The following is a 21,754-nucleotide window of genomic DNA, read 5'->3' on the forward strand; positions in this document are numbered from 1 at the left end:
GAAAGGGCGCTCCCCACCAGCCCCGGCGCAAATTCACCGCCCTGCTGAGTCCTCTGGGGTGGAGGGAGGGAGGGCAGGGAGGCGCAGGCGGGACTCACCCGAGAGGCAGCCCTCCTCGCCGGGCAGCTGCGTCCACCCTCGGCAGCATCTGAGCACAGTCCGGGTCTCTGTGGTATACATCTGCCTGTAGCCCAGGTAGTAGACGGTTCTAGAAAGGAAGGAAGAAGAGAAGTGCTGACCGTCGCGAGACCGGTTGCATTTGGCTCTCACCGCAGCCCTGGGGAGATGGGCTGCATCGGCAGGGTGCCCGGTGCCCAGGTGGGGTGGCTGATGCCAACACCCAGTCAGGTTCCTCTAAACAAGGGGGCAGCATGGAGGCGGCAGGAGCCGGTGACAGTGGCCTCGTGCTGCACTCAACCCAGGACACGCTATCCCTCCGCCTCTGCCTGGTGCCCTCCCACCTCACAGTGCTTCTGGCTCTAGGCTGGCATTGAGACGCACACCTCACCCCCCACCCAGCTCTCAGTGCCAGGCAGCTCCGTGACGGTCTCAAGGAGTTGGAAGTGCCTGGCCCTGGAGCCAGGATGGCTTCCAGGATGAGCCAAGTGGGCCCATAGTGCCCGGGGCCAGACGGTCTGTGCCAGGCACGGGAGGTGCCGGTCCAGACCCCAGGCTCTCAGTCCAGCAGCGAAGTAGACAGTCCCAGTAGGGGCCCCAAACACGGTGCCGTGGCCACTGCCCCCCACACCTAGGAGGACAAAGCTGAGCTGGGGAGACGGGTGAAGTGGTGACAGGCAGCAGCAGGAGGACCTGTGTGGGCCCAAGTCAGAGAGGAGACGCCATGGCGGGCAGGAGGGAGGGCTTCCCGGGAGCAGTGTGGCCAGGGCAGCTTTGGTACACAGGCTGGCTCCTGCTCAGACGGGGCCAGCTGGGGCTGCCACTAAGGCTAAGCAGAAAATGGTAGGGTCCCCTGGGAGATGGCAGGGTCCTCCTGGGAATGGGCAGCCTGACCTGGCCAGCCCAACAGGGTGCCCACAGCCAGAGAGACCCCAGCTACCCAGAGGACACGCCATCGCCCTCCCCAAGTCCAGAGGCTGCCCCAGGCTGCCAGCCCCTTGCAACCCATGAAGCCCGGCCCCCTCAGGCCACCCTGAGCCATCCCCTGCCTAGCCCCCATCTCCACCCCGCTCCCACAGGCATCACCAGTCTCCACACGTGGGAGGTCTTGGCAGAGCACTTGGCAGGGTGCCTGCCCCTGCCACTCGGGGACTCGCCCTGAGTGGGACAGCCACAAACCTAGAGCAGAGGGAGGCTGGAGGTGAGGGTGCCCAGCCGGCACAGCCCAGCAGCCTCCCGCCACCACGAGGCGAGGATGCCCAGCCGGCACAGCCCAGCAGCCGCCCGCCACCACGCCCCGGCCTGCGGCTGAATCCTGGTTCCTCCTAGCCTGGGCCTCTTCCAACTCGAGCTGCCCCACACAGGGTGCCAACCACTCCCTCCATGCCCCCTAAAGTGAAAGGCCCTTGGCGATGGCTGGTGGACTGCAGCCCCTGCGGCCCCCGTGAGGACCGACCCCCGCCCCCATTCCCCGCAGCCACCACAAGCTCACAGGCTTCGCCACCACCAGGGAGCTGATTCATGCAGGGCTGGGGTCATCAGGGGGACGAGGCTGCCAGGTCCACACGGGTGCCTACTCCTCTGCCTTCTGGAAGGTTCACTGCCTCTCCAGGAAGCTCTTTCCCTGTTCGTCAGGGCTTGGGTCACAGCCCCAGGATCTGCCCGTGACCTCACCGTTCTTCCTCGGAGAGCTGCGCTGACGCCTGGGTCCCACTCCGCTGCCCAAACAGCCCCCACCCTCACTCTTGCAAGGACCAGCAAGACAGACAGCCACCTGTGGCCACCTGCCCACCCTGACGCCCTGTCTCGCTCTGCTTGCTCTGCAGTGACTAATGGCCCCACAAATTCAGGTCCACCGGATGTGGCCTTACTTGGAAATAGGGCCTTTGCTTCACCGGCAATCAAGCTAGGACGAGGCCATCCATAGTGGACGGTGGGGGCCTAATCCAGGGACCGGCGTCCTTACAGGAAGAGGGAAATCTGGATGCAGGCACAGGGGGCGGCTACGTGAAGAGGAAGGCAGAGGTGCAGGGGACGGCCACAAGCCAAGATGCTCCCAGATGCAATAGAGCTGGGGGCGGGAGAGAGATCCAAGACAGCTGATCACTAGCAGCTCGGGATTGTAGCTCCCACTGAAAGCGCAAAGAACGAGAGGACGCCACACCTTCACATGAATTCTCGTTGCTCACGCACCAGGAGATTCCCAGCGGAGGAGCCCCACGGGTCACCAGCGCGACTCTTGTGACCGGCGAGGCGGTTTTGCCGGCGCCTCGGAGCGTCGGTTCTTGGTGCAGAGTCGGAAAAGCACCATCAATCTTAACGCCGCTGATTTGGTCGGTGCAGTGGGTTGCTCAGATTTCGGCGCTGAGAATCAGTAAGTTGGACGTCCACTCAGAAACCCAATTACAAAGACGGTAATTATAAAGACCACAGATGGATAAATTTATAACGAAGAGAAGAAAACAGCCAAGAAAGGCTGAGAATACCCAAGATCAGAACGCCTCTCCCTCAGCAGGGGATCCCAGTTCCTCATCAGCAACGGAACAAGGCTTGATGGAGAACGAGTGTGTTCCAATTACAGAAGCAGGCTTCAAAATGTGGATAATAAGAAACTCCTGTGAATTAAAAGAACTTATGCTAACACAATCTAAAGAAACTAAGAACTTTGAAAAAAGGTTTGACGAAATGTCAACAAGAATACAAAATTTAGAGAGGAAAATAAGTGAATTGATGGAACTGAAAAACACAATACGAGAACTACGTGAAGTATGCACAAGTTTTAACAGCCGAATTGATCAAGCAGAAGAAAGGATATCAGAGGTCGAAGACCAACTCAATGAAATAAAACAAGAAGACAAGATTAGAGAAAAAAGGATAAAAAGGAACGAGCAAAGTCTCCAAGAAATATGGGACTATGTGAAAAGACCTAATCTACGCTTGATAGGTGTACCTGAATGTGACGAAGAGAATGAATCCAAGCTGGAAAATATGCTTCAGGATATTATTCAGGAAAATTTTCCCAACTTAGTAAGGCAGGATAATATTCAGCTCCAGGTAATACAGAGAACACCACAAAGATATTCCTCAAGAAGAGCAACTCCAAGGCACATAATCGTCAGATTCACCAGGGTTGAAATGAAGGAGAAAATACTAAGGGCAGCTAGAGAGAAAGGTCAGGTTACCCACAAAGGGAAGCCTATCAGACTCACAGCAGATCTCTCAGCAGAAATCCTACAAGCCAGAAGAGAGTGAGGACCAATATTCAACATCCTTAAAGAAAAGAACTTTCAACCAAGAATTTCACATCCAGCCTAACTAAGCTTCATAAGTGAAGGAAAAATAAAGTTTTTTGTGAACAAGCAAGCACTCAGAGATTTCATCACCACCAGGCCTGCTTTACAAGAGCTTCTGAAAGAACCACTACACATAGAAAGGAACAAACAGTATCAGCCTTTCTAAAAAATACCAAAAAGTAAAAAACATCAATATAATGAAGAATTTACATCAACTAAAGGGCAAAATAGCCAGCTAATATTAAATGACAGTATTAAACTCACATATATTATTATTAATTCTAAATTTAAATTGACTAAATTCCTCAATTCAAAGACAGACAGGCAATTTGGACAAAAAACTGAAACTGTATGATGCATCCAGACCCATCTCACATTCAAGGATACACGAAGACTCAAAACAAGGGATGGAGAGAGACTTACCAACCAACCAGAGAGCAAAAATAAATAAATAAAAAGCAGAAGTTACAATTTTTGCCTCTGATAAAATAGTATTTAAAGCAACAAAGATCAAAAGAAGCAAAGAAGGACATTATATAATGATAAAAGAATTAATGCAACAACAAGAAGAGTTAAAGGTCCTAAATATACATGCACCCAATACAGGAATACCCAGACATACAAGACTTATAAAGAGACTTAGACTCCCACACAATAATAGTGGGAGACTTCAACATTAATATTAGACAGATCAATGAGACAGAAAATTAATAACGATATCCAGGACTTGAACTCAGATCTGGAACAAGTAAACGTAATTAACATTTATAGAACTCTCCACTTTACACAGGGTGTACACTCTTATCAGTACCACATCATATCAACTTAGAAGTTTGAATGAAATGTTGGTTGGCTCCTTGTTTGTTATTCTCTTCCCTCATTTTCTTTCATGTCTCCATTATTGGGGACAGTTATAGGCATGCCCATGTTTGGACTGCATTCTAGCCCAGGCGGCAGAGCAATACCCCCGTTCTCTCTCCCTCTTCCTCTTTCTCTTTCTTCCTCCTCTTTATTCTTTTTCTTATTATTCTTAAAAAAAAAAAAAAAAAAATAGTGCTTCTGACCAGGTGCTGCGGCTCACACCTGTAATCCCAGCACTTTGGGAGGCTGAGGTAGATGGATTGCTTGAGCTCAGGAGTTCAAGACCAGCCTGGGCAACATATCAAAACCCCATCCTTACAAAAAATACAAAAATTAGCCAAGTGTGGTGGTGCACACCTGTAGTCCCAGCTACTCAGGGGACTGAAATGGGAGGATTGCTTGAGCCTGGGAGGTCAAGGCTGCAGTGAGCCATGTTGGCACCACTGCACTCCAGCCTGGGTGACCAAGTGAGACTCTGTCTTTTAAAAAAATTATTAAACAAAATAGAATAATGCTTCTATAAACATTCCTGTTCAGATTTTTGCGTAGGCATAGTTTCTTATTTCTTCTGCGCATATCATTAGGATTGCTGAGTTAAATCATTTTAATTCATGTTTAACATCACTTTACATCCCCACCAGCACCGTGCGAGGGTTTCAGTGTGTATTTTATATCTTCCCATTCAAGCTTACCAGTAGTCTGAGAAAAGCTAACTTCTTTTTCACCTTGGAGACTTCCTTCCCTCTTCCTAAAACACTCTTCCTGCTTCACTCCTCAGTGAGGTTGTCTCTTCATCCTTCAGCTCTCAGTTCGAACGCGACCGCCCCCCCCACCATCATTCCATCTCAGTAATACATCCACGCAGGATTATCCCTATCACTGAAACGGACCTGTACCTCAATAGCTAAATGGTTTGGCTTATTATCTGTTTGTTTCTTGTGTCCTCTCCATTAGGAGGTGGGCTCCCTGAGGCTGGGGGCCGTGCCTGTCTTGTTCATCAAAAAAAAAATAGAGCTGGGGGCTGCGGCAGACGCTCCCTCAGGGCCCTGCAGGGGTCCAGCCTGCCCACACCTTGATCTCGGACTTCCCGCCTCGGGAGCTGGGTGAGAATAAAGCCCTGCTGTTTGAAGCCGCCTGGTTTTCGGAGCTCGGTGCAGTGGGGGCGGGAAACTCTTGCACAGCTCACTACGTGGCACATGCCACAGGTCCCATAGCTCTGAGGCCTTCGTGTTTGCAAGGACAACTGATCACGTGGATGTGGCAGGGGAAGACGGAGAGAGGCAGAGAGAAGCAGAGAGGGACACAGATGAGACAGAGAGACATGGAAAGAGAATAAGGGAAGAAGCAGAAGATGCACCCGCCCCCCGCCAGGGCCTGCCCTGCAGCCTGCGGACCCCACAGCCAGCCACCCTCCCCCACCCCAGCCGCTGTCTGCAGGGGCGGTGACCAGGGGCCCAGCCAACAGCCTGGGGTCAAGGGCCCTTGAGCCTCTGGGAGCAGCCAGGGCAGCTGGGCTGCCGTCTCTGATCACAAAACACCCCCAGCCTGCTGGGGCTGCTGCATGGGAAGCCGGAGGTGGGCCCTGGGGACCCTGACCCAACAAACAAGCAGGCCAGTGGCGGGCAGGCGGGCCGCTTCCCGGAAGCCTGTGCTGATGCACGCGCGCTGCAGGGACGCTCTGGAGCGCCTTGCAAAGCCCAGCTTGGCAGGACATGAAACCACTTGGCCGGACAGACACCGACCGCCGTGGCCAGCAGTGTTCAGCAGAGCTGAGTGTCCGGCCTGTCGCAGTAAATATTTATCCCCTCTCCGGGGCTGCGGCGGTGCCGGGCTACGTGCTGCTCTCTGGGCCGCTGACCACCCCCTCCATCCCCGCTAAGGGGAATGACCCCGGCAGCCCCCGAAACCCCCGTGAGACCAACCCTCCATTGCCCCGCAGCCAGCACCAGATCACACAGGCGCCACCGCCGCTGGGGAGCTGGTTCATGCAGGGTGGGGTTGTGGGGGCAACGAGGCCAACCCCGGGCGCCCGCTCCTCTGCCTTCTGCAGCCACCAGCTCACAGTGGAAGCCGTGGCTCAAGGGAGTGTGGCCTGGTGGGAGGGACCTGAGCCGCCCGCGCCACCATCAGAGCCCCTCCCTCACCCCTTCCTCGGAGGGCGGAGCCCCTTTATTCACAGGGCCCCTGGCCATGTTTGTCGGGAAGTACCCCCGAGGGGCTGACAGCACAAACCCTGAAGACCCAGGTGTCCTCACAGCTGTATCGCAGCCCCGCCCGCTCTGGGCCTGGCGGGGACAGAGCACCCGTCACCCGGCAGCCCTGCCTGAGGCAGGCAGCAGGCTCCATAGCCCCGAAGCCAGGGCTGGACTACCCCCCACTATCTTCCAGCTGCAGTCACCACAACACAGCCACGGCGGGGCCGGCCCAGAGGCTCATCTAACCCTCACCACTGCAGCAAGTCAGGTGGGGAAACTGAGGCTTCGGCAGGTTCCACCCCACCGGGGCTCATCCAGCCCAAAGTCTCCTGGGACCCCCACCCTGCTGGACTCCCCTAAAGAGCTCAGGAGAGGAGGCTTCTCCTTGTCTGTCCAGGGCAGGAGGGTGGGGCCTGCCCTGGACAGATAAGGCACCGGGCACTGGGCACGCCAGGGTGCCCTCAGGCTGTGGGATGCACAGCTGCTGCCTCATGCCCTTGGCTCCCAGCTACCCTACAACCTGCTCCAACCAGCTGGAGAAGAATTACTACCGAAAGAGAAGGCCGGAAGCCAAGCTCTTGGAGACACAATTCTGACAGAGGCCCCGAAGAGCTGGCATGGGCACACCACAGGCAAAGCTGGACATTCAGAGCCACATGGCACCCTTCGGGCCTGCGCAGGGTACCTGCTGCCAAGCCCAGCTGTGGCCTCACGCCCGAGTCACCAGTCACCCAGCCATGCAGTGGTGGGGCACTTGCCAGCAGTCTTGGCCTGGGAATGAGGTTGGCAAGGTGGCAGGCGGAGGTGTGCAGAGGCTGGGGGCACGCGTGGTGCCCTGCCTGCCAGCACCCATGTCTGCTCCTCGCTCCAGGGCCTGAGGAAGCCCAGGCCAGCCCCTGATCCCTGCTCTGCTGGGGCTGTTCTGCGCATGGGCACCCCACTTCTGAGCCCCGCTCTGTGCCAGGAAGCCTAGGAAGGGCTTTCCCAGTTAGGCTCTAACAGGCTCGACCCCAGGCACAGGAGATACCGCCAGCCCAGTTCACAGGTGGAAAAAGGAGGCTGAGGTCGCCAGGTCAGTAGGGGTGGAGCCAGCAATGAGACATGAGCCTCCGACGGTGCCAGCTCACCCTCAAGTCACCCCTCAGTGCCGTGGTGCTCCAGGGTCCTGCCTCAGCTGCCCAGCCCTTGCCCTTCTGCATCCTCCTAAGGGCAGCCCTGGCCTTCTTCCCTGCATCTCCCCAGAACCCGGAGGCTCCACTGCTCAGTGCCCCGGCTGAATGGTGGCTGAACTACCGAAGGGCCCTGCCCTTGCTGAGGCCCGCCAGGGCTGTCCACACCCAGGCATCCACTGCGTGGCAGAGCTGTCCCTGTGATGCCACCTCTGTGATGCCACCCAGAGCCCAACTGGGACGCTGGGGTCGCCACCAGTTCCACAGTGGCCCGGGAAGCTGCTCATAAGCACTGGGGCTCAAGGGCAAACGGGCAAGGGCTCAGGGTTAGGGACGGGGAGTCCTGAGGCCAGAGGAGGAGAAGCCACGCTCTGAAGGCAGATAGGCAGAGTCGGGGGGGGGGGCAGGGCTGGCTCTGCGGAGGATGAAGGGACCAGGCCCCAGGGCAGTAGTGCTCCAGGTGCCACCCAAGGCCTCGCAACGTGGAGTGACATCTACACAGGGCATCTGAGGAAACTCCCCCGAGTCTGAATCCACAGCTGGATTCAGCCCCCAGCGGCTTGGGAGGGGACGCAAAGAGGAAACTTGGGATTTGGGAGCACCCAGTGCCCACGGGCAGCCCCAGGAGCATCCCAAAGGGACAGAGGCCTGGGCCGCATGTAACCACTTTACTCAGGCTGGCTTCCGTAAAGCACACGATGCCCGTCCCCCAGGCACCAGGGTGGTGAGCGGGCTCTGGTTCCTCCAGGAGTGGGGTGCAGGTGAGAACAGCCGGAGTCTGAGCAGGTGGACCTCGACCCCTCCCCGACCACAAGCCCAGAATCTTGAGGCAGAACGGCCACGTTTCGGGAGAGAGGGAGGGCTGGTGAAGAGGCCCAGGCACCCTGCACTGGGAAATGCCAGGAGGGGATCCCTGGCTGGTGGCGCCCCCAGATAGGGGGACTTCGTCCATGACTGCCCCCAATGCCATGCCAGGAGGCTGAGGGCCCTGGCGTGTCAGAAACGCTGCTCCCACTCTGACTTCAGGCCGGCCTGGAGGCTGCAGTGGAGAAGTCTTGCCTCCACACAGGGCACTTCCTCAGCCTGGCCACCAGGACTGCCTCCAGCCCTGGGCTCAGGTGGCTTCTGGCTGCTTCCAGAAATGGGGCTCTTCCATCATGAGCTGTTGGTGGGAGACCTGGTTGATGCTACCAAATTCCCACAGGTGAATACACCTGCATCCACGCACGGGCGACGGCCACAGGACAGACCCACATCCACGCACAGGCGACGGCCGCAGGACAGACCCACATCAACGCATGAGTGACAGCCACAGGACAGGCCCGCATCCACGCACAGGCGACGGCCAGAGGACACACCCGCATCCACGCACAGGCGACGGCCAGAGGACAGACCCGCGTCCACGCACAGGTGATGGCCACAGGACAGACCCACATCCATGCAGGAGCGACAGCCACAGGACAGACCCACATCCACGCACGGGCGACGACCACAGGACAGGCCCGCATCCAAGCACAGGTGACAGGCACAGGACAGACCTGCATCCAAGCACAGGTGATGGCCAGAGGACAGGCCCGCATCCACGCACGGGCGATGGCCACAGGACAGGCCCTTATCCACGCAGGGGTGACGGCCACAGGACAGGCCCACATCCATGCACGGGTATTGGCCACAGGACAGGCCCACATCCACGCATGGGTGATGGCCAGAGGACGGACTGCAAGGTGCTATTTTGGGGAACAGAGTGAGAGATTTCTTCTTCTTTTTGCTGAAGGTCCCTGAAACTCAGCCCTCCCGGCACTGGGCCATGTCATCCGGGTCATCCTGTGTGCTGCAGACGCTGAGCAGTGTCCCTGGCCCCATCCGCCTGCCCAGCTCACCTGCCACCAAACCTGACTCCACATCTCCACCGTCCCGGGGTGGGAAGACACAGCCGCCCCGAGTGAGAACCCCCGTTACCGTAACGGTTTCTTGCCCCTCTACTCTGCACACATAAGAAGTGTGCAGCAAACACACATTGAAGCTGCCGGAGTCGCTGGAGCAGGCAGACAGGTGCAGGTGTCCCGCGTGGACCCCACGCCCAGGAGAGCAGCGCAGAGCAGGGCCTCGGCTCCTCCCCGGATCCCAGGCTGAGAAGCTAAGCCACACTCATCTGAGAACGCGTTCCTGCCTTCTCTCCCCCAGGCACCCCGAAACCCTCCACCTGACCCGGGGTGGCTGCCAGCTCCTCCCACAACCCACTTTGCATGCGGCCGGCTCCGCAGAGCCTGAGTCTATAAAACGGGGAGAGGTGTGCACAGGCACTCAAGTTCCGTGTTGAAATAAAATCTTGAGCAATAAAAGGTTTCACGTGCGCTTGGGAACAAGGCCCGAAGGCCAAGTGGCAGCAGCCTCCCGCCAGCCCCTGGCAGGCTGAGACCGCTCTCGCCTCCCTGAGTGGCCAGCATCCTCCTGGGAGGGGCCCCCTCCTCCTTCACACAGGGCGTGGGTGCTTGGGTAAACAGAACAGGGCTATGGCACGGGAGCAGCCCCTGTGGCAGCCTCACCCGGAGGGTAGGAGAGGCCTCATGCTCAGATGAGGGCTTCAGGCAGGGGGTGCACATGGCCCCGAGGCCAGGACCGGGCCCCGCCTCTACTGCCCAGCTCCCAGGAGGTCAATGCCGACCTTTGTATAAACAAAGCCCCTCCCCCAACCTGGGACCCTGGGTCCCCAGCACCTACCTCCGCTCGTGGCTGACACACCACGCCTGCCACCCGCAGCCTGGCTTCCACACGGGCACCACGCGGCTGAGGGCCTGCAGGCACGGCTGGCGGTGCCCCACCAGGGTCAGCTCCTGCTCGGCACACACGTGGGGCCTGGAACAGCGACACAGAGAGTCAGCGCCTCAGCCGCCCCCAGATGGCAGCACCCACCCCTCCTGCACCCCCACCCTTGGGTGTCAGCCCATCTGGAGTGAAGTCCAGGGCTGGCCATGCCAGTGCCCCAAGCCGGCCGTGGAGCCCAGGCGTGAGGGCACAGGAGCTGAGGGGAAAAGGGACGATGGCCACCGCTGCATCCCCCACGCATGGGCCACAGCGTGGCTCCCGGTCCTCCAAGACCTTGAGACACAGCCACCCACGACGCTGCCTCAACAGACAGGAAGCGTGGCCCCGATGCATAGTCACGCCTGGTCCAGAATCCAGAAACAAGCCGGGGCCCATCTGTCCTCTCCCCCCAGCCCTCCCCGCCTTGCTGCAGAGATGTCCCCAGGCTAGGTGCTGCTGGGGCCTGCGGCTGAGCGGGGAGTTCACCCACGGCAGGGTGGGTGCAGCCAGCTCCGGGCCCATCCACTGTGAAGTCAGTGGCTCCCCAGCATCCTAGGACCCACGCAGGTGAGTGTTTGGATAATGAGCGAGGCCTGCTCGTGGAGGGGGAGGTGAAACCCCAGCCCATCCCAGCCAAGCCCCTTCAGGGGCCCTCTGAGGCTTCTCCAGTCCAGAGGCTCACCTGTCACCAGAGGCTGCATAAACCAGGGAGGGGGCACGCCGGGGACAGGTGCCCTAAGCAGCCATCCAGACCCCACCGGGCTCGGAGCAGGTGGAGGAAGGGCTCAGGCCCTGGTGGGGAAGGGTCAGAGGGAGGGACCCCTCCAAACACAGACACGCAGGCCGCATCCCCAGAGCAGGGGCTCGCCCCAGGCCTGCCCTGACCGAGGGGTGAGGCGGGCCCCCTCCACAGCGGCAAATTTGCGGGGCGAGGACAAGGCTCCAGCGCTCATGTCCCACAGCAGGTGCGCCTGGCCCTGGCTCTGAGGACCGCATCTCCCTTCCGACCTCCGGCGCTACTAGCCTGGCAGATCCCTCAGAGCCCCTCCCACCTCCTGGGGCAAGCAGATGGCATGGGCCCCCAGTGCCTCGTGGGAGGGCCCCGTACCGCCCGGAGTATTGTCCAGGCTCGGTATCGCCCTCCACCCAGGCCCTGCCAGGAGCTCCTAACCCACCGCTACCCGGTGGGCCGGACCCAGGCTCAGCACTCCGAGACTCTGCCTGTCCTGTCAAGGCACACTGGCCCCAGGCCAGCCGCCCCCCATGGATGCTCTCTCAATGGAGAAGTTTATTTTTCCTCTTTCCTGGACCTGGTGCTGTGTGGGAAGGCCTGTGTCCCCTCCGACTTCAGCCCACCCCCTCGTGCTGAACAAATCCAGAAAGCACAGATCCGACACAGCGGCAGCAGGATGAGAGCAGCTCACGGCAGGCCTTCACCATCAGGAGAGCAGGGGCTCCGCCAGACGGCTGTGGCACCCAGACAAGGGACCCTGGTCTCCAGCTGCCCACCCACGGAGAGGCAGACGACAGCTGGGACCAGAGTCTAGCTCCAGGTCTCCGGTCAAGTCCAAGAAGACCTGGGGCTGCCGCCGGACGTGCCCTGCCCGTGACCTCTTGCCTGCGATGTGCTGCCCACACTCTCCTGCAGTTCCCAAGCTGCCTGTCCCAGGGCCAAGGCGTGCGCACCCGAGGCAGCGTCGATTCCTGGAGTCCAAGCCCATGTGACTGCAGGGCAGGGGCACAAGGCAGGGCGCGAGGCAGGGCAGAGTGCCTCCTGGCCACGAGCAGGGTCCAGGCTCCCCACCAACTCCCAGACAGACCCGAAGCTGCAGCCGAGCAGCCTCCACAGCCACGAGGACCCTCCGGCCAGGCGGGATCAGTGACGCCATCCCAGGGCAGGTGGAAAGGCACTGCCATAGCCTCCTCCTGCACCAGGGAAACGACTCCCTCCCGGCCGGGAAGCCAGGCTTCCAAAAACCTCAACTCCTTCTACCTAGGAGCCTGGGAAGAGGTGATCGTTCAGGAGTGCCTCCTCCGTGCCCAGCACCAGGCCCTTTCTCGACATGACATCATCGAATCTCCCCTCTCCCAGAGAGGAGGTGACAGTGACCCCCAATCTGCTCACGGTCACCAGCTAATGTGAGGTACAGCCAGGACTAAGGGCCAGGCCTCTCCTAACTTCCCCCAGCATTGCTGGGCCCCTGTGTCCCAAGGGCCATGGATCCCAGAGTGAGAACAGGGGAGGGGGCAGGGCCAGAGGTTAGATCAGGGACAGAGGGTCACGTCGCCAGGGAGGGCCCTCTTCAGCTTCCCTGGGGCTGGGTCCTGACCTCATCCCTGACCCCCAGACTACAGCACCCATGGGGGATGCTTTCACAGCCCCTGGGCCACTGCCCCACCCCACCCTGCTGTGACCCAAGGCTGACCTCTGAGGATCACACCCTCCCAACACCTGCACACACACACACACACACACATTCACACACACACACAAACTCACACTCAATCTCACACATTCATACACATACCCAGAGTCACACACACACACCCTTACACACTCATACTAATTATACACACCCACAGAGTCACACACAGTTCACACAGACTCAAATGCACTCACACATACCCACAGGCACACAATCACACACAAACACAATCGCACACATTCACGAGCACACTCAATCACACATTCGGGTATGCATGGTCACAAACATGCTCACATACACTCTCACACAATCACATCACCACACCCACACACACACAAACTCACTCTCAATCACACATTCACATTCATAATCACACATCCTCACACACACCCCCACACCATCACACTCTCTCATACACACACAAATACACAATTACATGCACAGAGTCACACACATACACATTCACACACACACATACACTCATACACACAATGTCTCACACACACAATCACACACACGCATGCACACACACTTCTGTACTCTCATGCACGCAAGCTCACACACACACATACACATTCACACACACATACACTCATACACACAATGTCACACACACACACGCACACACTTCTGTACTCTCATGCATGCAAGCTCACACACTCACATTTGCACATACATATGCACACTCAAACTCCCATTCACACACATGCAGATACACAGGCACACACACAGACACCCACACACCTCTGCCCTCTGGCTGCCAGGTAGGTTTAGTCAAGGTGAGGACCAGCAAGAGATGTGGGAGCGTCTTTGGGCTGTGTCCCTCCTGCCAGGGGTGGGGCCGTGCCCACTCCCTCTGGTGCTCACTCCCTCCGGTGCCCACTCTCTCTGGTGCCCACTCTCTCTGGTGCCCACTCCCTCCGGTGCCCACTCTCTCTGGTGCCCACTCCCTCTGGTGCCCACTCCCTCTGGTGCCTACTCTCTCCGGTGCCCACCCTCTTCGGTTCCAGGGCCCAGCCCCCACCCAAGGAATGGCCTTGGCTCCACGGCTGCACCCCCGTGCTTCCTCACTCACGCGTCTGCCTCAAAGCACACCCCTTTGTGAGGATCCCTCCCCAACCCCTCCCAGGACAGTGCCACAGCCTGTCCTCCTCCTGACAGATACGCTGTCCCCCTAAAATTGCAAAAGCCACGCTTTCATGTACAGTGTCAATTTTGGGATCAGAGCCAGGCGTTCCAAAGAACTGGCACCTGGGGGAGCGTAGGACTCAAGATCAGCGCATCCACCCACCCATCATCATGCAGTGGTTCTCAAAGTGGGGTCCCCAGGCCAGGACCAGCAGCTCCTCCTGGGAACCCGCAGAAATGCACACTCCTGGGCCCCACCCTGGACCCGCTGAATCTAGGACTCCTGGGGTGGGGCCAGCATTCCTCGGGGATTTAAGAATTGCCTGTGTTTTCCCGAGCCCACCAGGGGCTGCTGGAGCACACTGAAGCTTGTGATCCCAGGCCTAGCGGTGTGAAGCAAGGTCTCGCTGCTGGGCTGCCTGGGTTTGAATCTCAGCTCCCCATGCCCCATCTTGAAGATGTGAAGCTCACTGAACCTCTGCCTCAGTTTCCTCACCTGTAAAATGAGGACTGGCCTTGCCAGGTTGTCGTGAGGGTTCAATGAGCCGGCACAGACAAGGGCTCCGACAGCCCTTAGGAGGTGTGAGCCAGTGTTACTGCAGATGCTGGGACTGTTTATTCAGGAAGAAGTGTCACTTGTGCATCAACAGTGGGCCCATAGGAACTGCTACAAGCACTGAACGTGTTTGCTGCCCCTGTGCCTTGCCACGCACTTGACCACCTTGAGCCCTGGGCAAAGGTGGCCCTGAACTACTCGCCATAAAAAAAACGGAAGGGGTGGGGGATTAGGCTGATGACCCTGAGCTTCTGGGCTGCAGGGGTCCCTCCAGGGGTCCAGCCCCAACTCTGCAATGGCCCCTGTGCTGAGGGCAGCCACTGTGAAGTAAGCCTGTCACCGTCTCAGGATGGAGATGACACAGAGGGGCCAGAGCTGCGAACTTGGCTTTTCAGCAGACACCCCAGGCCTGGGGCCTGCTGTGCAGCCAGAGGAGTCGATGACCATCTCTGAGCCCTCAATTCAGCATCTGGAAGGCAGGCGTGACAGCAGCTCAGGCCTCTGGGGCTTGGGTCCTGAGGGGATGGGTGCTTCCCTCTGAGGGGCCTCCTTGTCCCTCCTGGCACTCGTCAAACCTCAGCAACCTCGGCTGCCACGAACCAGCAAGATGACAGTGCAGAAGGACTCGAGAGATCCCCTGCCAGCCCCACCCAGGACCACCTAGCAGCCCTTGCCCACATCACACCGTCACTCCCTGGGCTGCTGCCCCCGGCATGTCCTTTGTCTCCCCAGTAACTCCTCCCCCTCCACGGCTCTCCCCCAGGCCGGAGGGCCCTTGCCCTGCCCAGCCAGGCTGTGGTCCCTGAAAGCAGCTCCTGGGTGGCCCTCGCAGTGACCCTCAACAAGAGTGATGGATCATCAATCAAGCCAGCCTTCAAGGGAGGAGGGGTGAGTGGGGAAACAACTGTCTTCTCTGGGGAGTTCCGCGAGGCACACACAGCCACTGCGGCCTTCCCACCTGGGAGGATGGAGGAGGTGGCAGAGGGAGGGCAGGCAGAAGAGGGGACATAAAGAAATCTGCCTGGCTGGGCACGGTGGCTCACTGGCTCACACCTGTAATCCCAGCACTTTGAAAGGCCAAGGCGAGTGGATCACAAGGTCAGGAGTTCAAGACCAGCCTGACGCACATGGTGAAACCCCATCTCGAGCAAAAATACAAAAGTCAGCCAGGCATGGTGGCTCACGTCTATAATCCCAGCTACCTAGGAGGCTGAGGCAGGAGAATCACTTAAAACTGGGAGGCAGAGGTTGCAGTGAGCCGAGATCATGCCACTGCACTCCAGCCTGGGCGACAGAGCTAGACTCCATCTCAAAAAAGAAAAAAGAAAGAAAGAAACCTGCCCACTGCCCCACATGTGTCCCAGGAGAACCTGTTAAAATGCCTGGTGGCCTTGACAGGCCATCTGGGGAATTCCCAAACTACAAAGTGGACCCGGCGCAGTCGGAGGCGGAAGGTGGCCCAGCTGGCCGGCCATCTGATCCCAGGCAGAGCTGGGGTCCCACCGGCAAGAGGTGGGCATGCCACAGGGTTCCTCCAGGGCGGGCAGTGACAGTCTGGGCCCAGTGAGGGCGTCACCAGGTGGGGGAGGCAGGGATCCAGAAACCGGGCAGCCGGCCTGGCTCAGCTTCCCAGCCTGGCTGAATGCAGCCCCTGAATAAACCCCTGTGGGCAGTGGGCGGGAGGAGTTGCTCAGGACAGCCGTCCTCACGTTCATCACGTTCATTTTTGAATGCTTGTTCTTACCCCATGGGTCTCTTCTTCTCATGCCTCCCAGGCCCCCAAACAGCCAGATGGGGGCTCTCAAAGCCCTGGTGTTGGGGGGCCCAGCTCCTGCCCTGGGGCCCCTAGGACCCTCAGGTGCCTTCCTTTAGATAAGGTGACGATTCTCAATGTCACTCAAAGCCCCAAAGGTAGGTGAGAGCTCCTTCCCTCCAGGTCTGGCGCTGCAGCACTCAGGGCCCCACCGGAGGCTGAGAACAGCTGCTTTCTGCACCTGGGGTGGTGGACGGAGTGTGGCTGACAACCCCCGGGCCTCAGGCTCACCCTTGATGCCAGGGGGTCCAAAGAGCTACTTGCAAGACTGGACTTGAGCTGGAGGCCCCGACCCACCCTGGAGGGGAGGCATCAGGTCATTAGCTGGTTCCAGAGCGCTGGTTCTCCATCGGGGAGACCCTGAGCCCCTGTGAAACACTGGTCTCTGCAGCCCAGCAGCACCTCTCAGGGTCTCCAAAATGTGGAGCTTCCAACCATGGCTGCTCAGAGCTGGCAGGGCCCTGCCTTAGCACGTGGGCAATCTGCCTCCCACTCCCAGCCTCGTTCCCAGACGCCCGCCAGCAGCCTAGGGCCTCCTGCATGAGGCCGGGGGAAAGAGGCCAGCATCCTTCCGCACGGCGGAAATTCACTTCAGAGGGACCTGAATCAGCAGATAGATCAGCTCCGCCTGCTCCAGGGATGGTGCAAAGCACCTGGGTCCGTGAGTCAGAGGGCACCGCCCACCCTGACCCCCACAGCGTCTCCCAAAGGCCCCGGGTTCTAGCATTAACAGGAGGTTGGCAGTATGGCTTCAACTCAGCAGCCAGTGGTTCAGGAAAACTCAGCCAAAGCGGGTGCCACTCCCCCTGCCAGGCCCTTCCCGCTCATCAGATTCCCAGGAGGAAAGGGTGGCAGGGAGGACAGGACCAGCAGCGACCAAGCAGCCTCTGGGGCCCACCCCGTTCCTCTGGGGTAAGGGAGCAAAGAGCGCCCCTGCCCCTGCCCCACCCCCACCGGAGCCCACAGCTCCCTCCTCCCTTCTGCTCCACACAGTGGACCTCAGAACAGGCCCTGCTCTCCACAGCCCAGTGGGGATCTCCCCAGGGTCCAGCTCGGGGCCCCCACGCTCACTCAACCAGCCACCGTTGGCCCAAGGAGGCCCGGCTGCATGTCCAGCCACATGCCAGGTGCTTCCTAGACACCAGGCCTGTGGAAGGCGACACAGAGCTCAGACTCTTGCTGGTAAACGATCTGTGAGCAGAGGCCGCAGTGGAAATGCCTGGAGCCCAGAAGATAACTCATGGGCACAGGCCCCAGCGCAGCCACCGCCACTCACTGCAGCCAGGGAGGCTCCCCTGGAGGAGCGCAGGAAGGGAAGGGCAGAGAAGGGAGCAGAGGGAGGCCTGGGGCAAGGACGAGCAAAGAGAACTGCCTCTCCTGCAACCCATTTCCATGTTCCAAACGGCTTTGCCCCAGGCTCACAAAGGGCCGCCAGGTGTGCAGGCAGAACGCAGGAAGCAGACCCGCCGCTCTACTCCTGGAGACCCCAGCAGGTCCGAGTCCGGGGCCTAGGAAGGACACCAACAGGGTCTGCAGTGCCCTGGTGGCAGAGGCCCCTCACAGGAACAGGGACACCGGAGCAGAGACAGCGGGCCGTCCACCTCTGCCGAGCAGCCCACCCTGGGACTCTGGGGAGCCTGTGCCCCTGGAAGCCCCTGGCTGGTCCCAGGAGGGGCTGGCTGGCTGAGCAGTGAAGGCCAGTGTGGTGTCCCTTCCCGGCCTGCAGCTCTCCAATAAAGGCACTGGGGTCACAGGAAAGAGGAATGTCCAGCAGCCCGTGGAGTCAGGACTAGGGCCGTTCACACTGCGGATGCCAAGGCCCCCAACCCAGGGACAGCAGGACTTTGAAAAGGCTTCCTCTTCATGGAGTAAGCAAGACCCGGGGTGGGGCTGGGGGTTTGGAGCCCCTCCCCCTCCCCAGCACAACATGGCAGCTTCTCAGTCCCCAGCCAGCTGCAGCTCTGTCCTGCCCGGCCAGGTTTGTGCTGGGCCCTTGAGTACCAGGCCCTGTGGGGAGTGCTGGACAGGAGCAGGCTGAGAGCCCCTCCGCGGCCCCAGGACCCGGGGGCTGTGAAACAGGAGGCCTTCACCCGAGCCTGACCCTCGCCCGCCGGTCTGCAGCCTTCTCCAGCTCTGCAGGCCCCAGGCCCAACACGGGCAGGGAGTGCTGGGTGGGGGCACCAGCAACTCCCAGCCGCCGCCGCCTCCTTCACTGCACACCAGTTTTCCTTTGAGGCCAACACAAGGATTGATTTGCTGTTCAAGAGAGACCGCTAAACGGCCCGTTGGGGAATCATCTTTCAAAATTAAATTCATCTCGGCTGGCTCCCTGACCCTCTCTTCCTGCCCGTTCTGGCACTAAATTCCTTCTCCAACAGCCCAAAGCGCACGTGTTTAACACACAGACCAACTCCATTCAGCTCCCCCGTCTGGGCACGCTCGCCCCTGCGAAGGCCCCCAGACCCCAGAAGACAGGCTTTGGAGAAGCGGGAACAGGCGGCTTCCTCCCTGCCTTCTCCCAGCCGGGCTCCGGGGCCAGACTCTGCACGGAAAGGGGCCCGAATTCCTCACCGCTTTCCAAGCACAGCATCTGCCTGAGCCTGCAGAACCCACATCCCTGAGCCAAAGAGGGGGAGAGGGGAAGAGGGGGAGGGGATTCGGGGAGGGGCCCTGCCACAGAAGGGCCCCAGACTCGACCCGGAGCCCTGTGTCTCAGCACCCCCTCTCCAGTTAAGGCAAAGAGCCCACTGCTCTGAGGCCCCAGGGACAAAGCCTCGGAGCTCGGTCCACCGCGGGCCTCCCGAGGTCGTCTCTGGACGACCCGCCGAGCCCTCCCAACTCCCACTACTCACATGCCGGGCTGCAGCGGGAGCAGGGGCCGCGGAGGGACGCTGGCGCCGGCGGGCGCGGCGGGGAGCAGCAGCAGCACCAGCGCCAGGGCCACCTCGCGCCCCGCTGCCCTCGCCTCCGCAGGGAGCGGCATCGTGCGCGCCGGTGCCTTCTCCGGTCCCCGGCTTACAGGCGGCTCCGCAGAGCCTCCGCCTCGACGTGCGCCATAGGACGCAGCCACAGGTGCCCGCGCCGGGTCCGCGGAGCCCGAGGTCGCCGCAGGTGCGGAGCGTCCGCTTCCCGCCAGCGCCCGAAATGGCACCACGGGGACCCGATCGCCGGTCCACCCTGCAGACACTCGCCCCGGCGCGGTGAGCACAGGGCGGCGGGCCCCGAGCCTGGAAGGCCGCCACGCCCCCGGCACGCCCCCAGCCCGGACCCCAGTCCCTGCCCCGCCCCCGGCTCGTTCCGCCCCGAGCGCCCTCGGCCCCGCCCCTGTCCCGAACCCCTCCAACCTCAGCAGCGCCCCGCCCCCAGCACGCCCCCAGCTCGGACCCCAGTCCCGACGCCGACTCCGCCCCTCGCTCGCCCCGCTCCGTGTTCCCTAGGCCCCGCCCCTTCCCCCTCCCCCTCTCCCACCTCAGCAGCGTCCCGGCCCCCACACGGCCCCTGGACTTGCCCAGATCCCTCACCCCAGCCCGGGCTCCCGCTTCCAGCCCCGCCCCGCCCCGCCCAGCCCAGCCCCAGCCCCGCCCAGCCCCGCCCCAGCCCAACCCCAGCCTCGCCCCAGCCCAACCCCAGCCCCGCCCAGCCCCGCCCAGCCCCGCCCCAGCCTCGCCCCAGCCCAACCCCAGCCTCGCCCCAGCCCCGCCCAGCCCATCCCAGCCCAGCCCCAGCCCTGCCCAGCCCCGCCCAGCCCACCCCAGCCCCGCCCAGCCCACCCCAGCCCCGCCCCACCCCTGTCCGGCTCCAGGCCCCGCCCACAGCCTTCCCGGAGTCCCGCCCCAGACCCCCGCGTGACTGGCACAGCCCCTTCGCGCTCCATGCTGGTCTCAGGCGGAAAGTCCAGAGACTAACCGACTGCAGTGACCAACCCAGAAGGGGCCGGCTCCAGGGATCATATCCCGCAAAGGCAGCTCTCTGCAGTCCCGGACCCCCAACTCTGACCTCAAGAGACAGCCCTCAGGCTCCCTCGCTTCTCAGGTTCCACGCGGAAGCCAGCCTCGGCTTGTCCTGCCCGTGGACACTGCGTCCACCTTCGCCCTGACACCTCATTCCCTTCCCGCAGGGATGCGGTCGAGGAAGGGCTTGAGGAGGGGGTGGCCAGCCTCTGCCACCCGCGTGCACCCTGGACACCCCTGCTTCGGGGACGTGCATTGCCGGTTCCCGGCCACCTCCTGGGTATTCCCGTTCCTCTTTCTGTGCTGGGAACAGTGTTCTTGGACGGTGGCCTGGAGTGGGTAGGCCTGGGTCCCAGTAGCCACAGACAGGAGGAGGCCCTAAATTCTAGGGTGCCCATGGGCACAGAGGCACTATCTATGGTGAGGCTTCTGCAAAGTAAGATTCACTTTTGTCCTTTGAAACCTGGTTTTGGTTTGAAATTGACTGATTCCAGGGGCCAGAACCAGGTGGTTTCAGGAATGGACATGGAGTCTCTGGGGTCGGGTCTACCAGACACTCAGGAGTGTCACTTTTTGAATAGCAGATGGGAGGGTGCAATCTGGGTGGGACCAGATGGGGACCAGGAGTGGTCCCCTCATTAGCCACACGAAGAGCCAGCCCTGCTGGTCCCTGCTGCAGAGGCACACTGGCCATCAGCTCGGCAGTGAAGCCTGGGCTGCCCGGTTCCTCGGAACCTTTCCCCCTCCGAGGCTTTGTGTGGTCTGGGGGAGGAACTTCTAATAGGGAGCACTGGAGGGAGCCCTGGCTGGGAGGGGGTTGGGGAGGGAGCACCCCCCCAACCATCCCAATGCAATGGAGGGGCAACAGTACCCCCAACACACACAGGCTGTCTGTGCCCCCACACTGCCTGGAGGTTACAGTCCCCTGGGGGCGGGTGGCCATCAGGCCAGGCTCACCATCACCCCTGCTTTACAGAAGGGGAGGCAGAGGTCATAGGAGGGGTAGTACCCCAAGTCGCCCAGCTTGTGAACTGCAGATCCAGGAACTGAACACAGGGGTCTGGGTCTGGGGACCTTCCCTTACCCTGTCATCTGCTCCTTATCAATAACAACAACAAACACGAACAGCACACATAGCCCGAGTCCCGGAGAGGTGGGTGAGTTCACCGTCTCCTGAAACCCCAGCTACCAGGGGGTGCCCCAGTTGCTGATGCTCCGACACTACCCTCATCTGTCCCTCCCGGCTCTCAATTGTGCCCTTCACCCACACCCACTGACCACTCTTCCCAGGAGCTCAGCTGCAGGGTCCGCCCCAGCCTGGGTTTGGGGGCTACTATCCTCCTGGTATCCCAAGAGTTTGCACCCAAGAAAACCTCCCCAGTGCCCCACTTCTGCGCTGGGCCCCGTCCTAGGGTGGAGGTGCAAGCCTGTGAGCTTCTCC

The 21,754-nt window shown here is 60.4% G+C and overlaps 1 protein-coding gene across 3 annotated transcripts in view; it reads right to left on the reverse strand.

The window, feature by feature from the left end:
- MEGF6 (multiple EGF like domains 6) overlaps positions 1-19,578 on the reverse strand; it is a 121,426-nt gene extending 101,848 nt beyond the window's left edge. For all 3 annotated transcript variants that reach the window (XM_074379957.1, XM_074379956.1, XM_074379959.1), the window contains exons 1-3: positions 19,216-19,578; positions 10,357-10,491; positions 99-208 (exon numbers count right to left, since the gene is read on the reverse strand). In XM_074379957.1, coding sequence (XP_074236058.1) covers positions 99-208; positions 10,357-10,491; positions 19,216-19,346 — 376 coding nt within the window. In that variant the 5' untranslated portion in view covers positions 19,347-19,578. The remainder of the gene's footprint in view (positions 1-98; positions 209-10,356; positions 10,492-19,215) is intronic.
- Between the last annotated feature and the right edge of the window lie 2,176 nt (positions 19,579-21,754).

The sequence above is a fragment of the Saimiri boliviensis genome, chromosome 11 (genome assembly GCF_048565385.1).
Source record: "Saimiri boliviensis isolate mSaiBol1 chromosome 11, mSaiBol1.pri, whole genome shotgun sequence".
In the NCBI taxonomy this organism is placed as follows: Eukaryota; Metazoa; Chordata; class Mammalia; order Primates; family Cebidae; genus Saimiri; species Saimiri boliviensis.